This window comes from Sturnus vulgaris, unplaced genomic scaffold, assembly GCF_052056855.1.
Source record: "Sturnus vulgaris isolate bStuVul1 unplaced genomic scaffold, bStuVul1.hap1 Scaffold_153, whole genome shotgun sequence".
NCBI classification, from domain to species: Eukaryota; Metazoa; Chordata; class Aves; order Passeriformes; family Sturnidae; genus Sturnus; species Sturnus vulgaris.
The window spans coordinates 1,071,546-1,076,913 of record NW_028276071.1 but is presented as its reverse complement, the minus strand read 5'-3'; the positions used below and the strand labels follow the sequence as shown (position 1 = coordinate 1,076,913).

Here is a 5,368-nt window from a genome sequence, read left to right as displayed (position 1 = left end):
AGCAGCATAAGGGTCCTTAAAGGTGGCATCAATGTTGCTTTTTCAGCCTCCTCAGGATTGCAGTGACATTGCCATCAGAGCTTGCAGAGGTAGAGCTGGCCCTGGCAGTGCCCTGTGCCGGGAGGGGTCTGCAGGGCAGAGCTGAGCCCCCAGGGCTGGGCTGGGCTCTGGCAGCACTGGCAGGGCCCAGCCCTGGGCACAGGGAAGCAGCTGCTGGCAGGGACAGCTCCAGGCAGCAGAGCCCTGGGCAGGCAGTGGGGCAAAAGAGCCACCAAGTTGGGCTGGGATATTTCAAGTCCTCTCCAAACTGAACTATTCTATGATTATTTATTTTACAGATCCTCATGCCAAGACACAGGAAATGTCCAACAGCAGCTCCATCAGCCACTTCCTCCTGCTGCCATTGGCAGACACGCGGCAGCTGCAGCTCCTGCACTTCTGCCTCTTCCTGGCCATCTCCCTGGCTGCCCTCCTGGCCAACGGCCTCATCATCAGCGCCGTAGCCTGCGGCCACCACCTGCACACCCCCATGTTCTTCTTCCTGCTCAACCTGGCCCTCACTGACCTGGGCTCCATCTGCACCACTGTCCCCAAAGCCATGCACAATTCCCTCTGGGACACCAGACACATCTCCTATGAAGGATGTGCTGCTCAGCTCTTTATGCTTGTCTTCTTCCTTGGATCAGAGGTTGCCCTCCTGACCATCATGAGCTACGACCGCTACGTGTCCATCTGCAAACCCCTGCACTACGGGACCCTCCTGGGCAGCAGAGCTTGTGCCCACATGGCAGCAGCTGCCTGGGCCAGTGGCTTTCTCAATGCTCTGCTGCACACGGCCAATACATTTTCCTTGCCCCTGTGCCAGGGCAATGCCCTGGGCCAGTTCTTCTGTGAAATCCCACAGATCCTCAAGCTCTCCTGCTCACACTCAAACTTAAGGGAACTTGGGCTTCTTGCTGTTAGTGGCTGTTTAGCTTCTGGATGTTTTGTGTTCATGGTTTTCTCCTATGTGCAGATCTTCAGGGCTGTGCTGAGGATCCCTTCTGAGCAGGGACAGCACAAAGCCTTTTCCACCTGCCTCCCTCACCTGGTCGTTGTCTCTCTGTTCCTCATCACTGGCATGTTTGCCAGTCTGAAGCCCCCCTCCATCTCCTCCCCATCCCTGGATCTGTCACTGTCAGTTCTGTACTCAGTGGTGCCTCCAACCCTGAACCCTCTCATCTACAGCCTGAGGAACCAGGAGCTCAAGGCGGCAGTGTGGACACTGATGACTGGAAGATCTCAGAAACATTAAATTACAGGCAAATTAAGAAATCACTTGTAATAAAAATAATTTTTTATTGTTCTTTTTGGTTTGCTTTTGGCTTTTTCTTTTTTTTCTGTGTTCTAGTTTTTTAATATTGTCCACAATAATGTGCTATTGTCCACAATGTGCTATTTCTCATTTTGGTTCTCTCCACCTCTGCTGTGGCCCTAGACTCTTTTAATGGGGATTTTTGCTCTCAGGGGCTTTAATGAACAAAAGATCTCCCAGCAAAATTTTCCCTGGTGATGCCCTTTTATTTTCCATTTTCTGGAACTGCAGCAGCAATGTCTATGTGAAGAGCTGGACAGATCAGTACTGGCACAGCAGCTCTGCTCCTTCTGGCCACACCATTCCTGATCCAGGCCAGGAGCCATTGGCCTTCTTGGCCACCTTGGCACACTGCTGGCTCATGTCCAGCCTGCTGTCCATCAGTGCCCCCAGGTGCCTTTCTGCCTGGCTGCTCTCCAGCCACTCTGTCCCCAGCCTGGAGCACTGCAGGGGTTGTTGTGGCCAAAGTGCAGGACATGGCCCTTGGTCTTGTTAAACCTCACCTTGTTGGATTTGGGCCCTAGATCCAGCCTGTCCAGGTCCCTCTGCAGAGGTCTCCTACCCTCCAGCACATCCATACTCACACCCACATTGGTGCCATCTGCAAATCTGCTCATGGTGCACTCAATGCCCTCATCCAGATCATCAATGCAGATATTGAAATCCACACTGGCTGCCTCTGATCCCTCAGCCATCCTGTAGGTGCCCTGGGATGGCACTCAAGGTGATCTGTTCCATCACCTCACCAGGCACCCAGGTCAGGCTGACAGGCCTGCAGTTCCCCACATCCTCCTTCCAGCCCTTCTTGGGGATGGGCTCACATTGGCACCTCCAGTCCTCTGGCACCTCCCTGCTGAGCCAGCACTGATGAGAAATGATGGAGAGCAGCTTGGGGAGCTCATCCAGCAGCTCCCTCATCCCTCTAGGATGGATCCCATCTGTTCCCAGAGACACCTGTGAGCATCTGAGTGGCTCAGCAGGTCCTCAGCTGCTTCCTCCTGGATTACAGGGGGTCTGTTCTGCTCCCTGTCCCCATCTACCAGCTCAGGAGAACACTTGTCCTGAGCACAACCTGTCTTGTTGAAAAGTGAGGTGATGAAGGGGTTGAATACTTCAGCCTTTTCCTCATCTTTGGTAACCATATCCCCCCCTATAAGGAATGGAGATTTTCCTTGTCCCTCCTTTTGCCATGAATGCATTTATAAAATCATTTTTGGTGTCTTTCACAGAAGCAGCTGGGTTAACTCCTAATTTGAGCTTTCACCTCTGATTTTCTTTCTGCATGACCTAACGACTTCTTTAAACATTTCCTGAGTTGCCTGCCCCTCTGTCCAAAGGTAATGCACGTTATTTTCTCCCTGAGTTCCTGGTAAAAGCTCCCTGCCTAGCCAGGCCAGTTATTTTCCTCGCTAGCTCACTTCCTTCTGTGAGGAAAGTGAGAGACAGGTTGCTTCTGCTCCTTCAAGATTCCTTTCTTGAAGTGTCTCCATTCTTCCTGGAATCCTTTAAGAGCTGTTTCCCATAAAAAAAAAAAAAAACAGTTCAATTATCCCCAAATCTGCATTCTGAATAGGCCGAAGTCTGCTCTCTGTAGGTCCAGTGTAGAAGTTTTGTTGATGCCCCACCTTCTTTCACAGAATAGTAAAAAACTGCATTATTTCATGGTCACTGTACCCCAAATAGCCTCTGAGCACCACATCTCCCACCAGCCCTTCTCTGTTTGTGAACAGCAGGAGACAGAGCTTTCCTTGCCAGTGAGACAAGAAGGAATTTTGGTTTTAATCAAGGGCATATTATTTTTATTTTTCAGTTCAGAGAAGGGCTCACTGAAGCATTCCTTAAGCGATCTTGATGCTGAATGTCTCCTTAGGAGGTCTGGGCATGCAGAAGAATGAGCCCCTTGCAGGCCAACCCTGTTTGGAAAACCTGTTCCTCACCCCCAGCCTCACCGTGTCTGACATTGCCTAGCTGGGACTGACATCCTAAAACATAAAAAACCCCTATCAATTTATTATTAATATTGTAATTTCATTAAATAATGACTACATAATTATGCTTTTATTTTTATAATACTACTATTCTTTTGTATAACAAATTTTTATATTTATATGAAAAAATATATACATTTTTAGCAATCAGAAAAATTAATGGTCACTTGTTCTAAGAAACACAATTCACTTCATTAATTAATTGACCACTACTGGCCATTAATTTTTCCCTCTTTATGATAATTAGTCCTATGTTAATCCCTTTCTGTTCTTTTTAATCATTTTCACAGACAGGATAAAACAGGGCCACTTTAGGGTCCATGAAGACATTTCTGGGGTACATTTCAGGAAGTTTTGGGTCTGGGGAGAGAATTTAGAGAGAACTTGACGGTCTGGAGGACACTTCAGGGAGCCGGGTGGTCACTTAGGGATTAGGACAGAAACTTTGGGGTCCGGGTGAGCTCTTGGGGGTCCAGGGGGGCACTTGGGGGTCAGGGAGGAGACTCTGGGGCCATTCAGGGTCCAAGCGGCCACCTGGGGGGCTCTAACAGGGCTCTCCGGGGCGCGGGGGATGATGGGAGTTGTAGGCACAGGTATAATACGGTTCAATGGGGCCGCGGAGCATCATGGGAGTTGTAGGTGCAGCTACAATGTCTCTCAGATGGGCGTGGTGCATGATGGGAGATGAAGTCACGGCTGCAATAGCACTCTATGGGAAACACGGAGCATGATGGGAGCTGTAGTCCCGGAAGTGGCTCAGCCAGGGCGTTTGGGGGTCCGGGAAGGCACCTGGGGGACACTTTTGTGTACGAGCCGAGACTTGAGGTGCTCAGGACGGAACGTGAACGGTTCGGGAACACTTGGGGGGAGCTTGGGGAGCTCTAACCGGGCTCTTTAGTGCTCAGGGCACGGCAGGAGTTTTAGGTACAGAACTGTGTTATGAGGGACTCTGAGGCCGTGGGGGATTACAGGAGATGAATTCCAGAAGTGACTGTAACGGGAATCTGTGGGGTTGGGAGCATTCAGGGGATCTGGGGACACTTTTAGGGGATCCCGAATGGGTGCTGAGGAGGCACTTCTGAATCCTGGAGGGTCTGGGGGACACTTAAGGGACATGTGGGGGACGGACACCGGGGTTCTGTGGGGCGCGGGGCATGAGAGGTGTTGTGGTCCCAGCTCCAATCGGGCTCTGTCAATCCCAGGATGTCCCAGGATGTCCCTGTGTTTTCAAGTGCAGCCCACAGTCCATCCCAGTCTACCCAGATTCCCCCTCAGCACTTCCCATCTTCCCAGGTTGTCCCAGTGCTCCCCAGTGTTCCCAAGGAAACTTGAACTTCTCCCGGTTGCTGTGGCAGCCAAAGCCAGCAGTGGGGTCAGTGCAGTGTCCATGGCCACAGCCCCTGGCAGTGGCCCAGGGCAGGTTGGGATGATGATCCACCCTCAGAGCTGGCCCAGGGCAGCTCTGCAGTGGTTTTGGTGGAACCTTGGGCTGGCACACACCTGAGGAGTGTGTCTGTTTGCAGTGGGGAACATTAGGAGTTTTAGATTGCTTAAAAAAAAAATAAGAAAGAAAGAAAAAGAAAAAGAAAAAGAAAAAGAAAAAGAAAAAGAAAAAGAAAAAGAAAAAGAAAAAGAAGAAAACCCCTCATTGCCAGAGTTCCTGAGGAGAGACCCTGGATCAACAACAATCACAGAAAGCTTCTATCACCTCTGCTCTAAAGAGAACAGTAATAAAATACACCCTTTAAAATAAGAATGAATATTTCTTAGAAGCTCTTTGAAATATTTCTCCATATCTGGAGTTGAAAACCTTCCTAATGAACTGCACTAGACCAGATGGAAATCAAGGCAGAGCCATGGTTTGTCAGGACTGCTTGATCCCAATGAGCCCCTTGGTGCATTTGGTGCTGCCAAGGAGCTCCAAATAAGATTTTGGAAATACTGGCTCTGTCTCTGCAGTGCTGCCTTTGCCAGGAGCCCAGCCCAGCTCAGCAGCACAGACACAGCACAAGGACTTTAATGACCC

At 50.1% G+C, this 5,368-nt stretch overlaps 1 protein-coding gene across 1 annotated transcript; it reads left to right on the top strand.

The window, feature by feature from the left end:
• The first annotated feature begins 361 nt into the window (after positions 1-361).
• LOC148219364 (olfactory receptor 14J1-like) lies at positions 362-1,294 on the top strand. The gene has a single exon (XM_088157693.1). The coding sequence runs from the start codon at positions 362-364 to the stop codon at positions 1,292-1,294; it is 933 nt and encodes a 310-aa protein (XP_088013819.1).
• Positions 1,295-5,368: the final 4,074 nt, after the last annotated feature.

Excerpts from the sequence above, each read along its gene's own strand:
- LOC148219364 (XM_088157693.1), top strand. The coding sequence starts at position 362 with ATGTCCAACAGCAGCTCCATCAGCCACTTCCTCCTGCTGCCATTGGCA.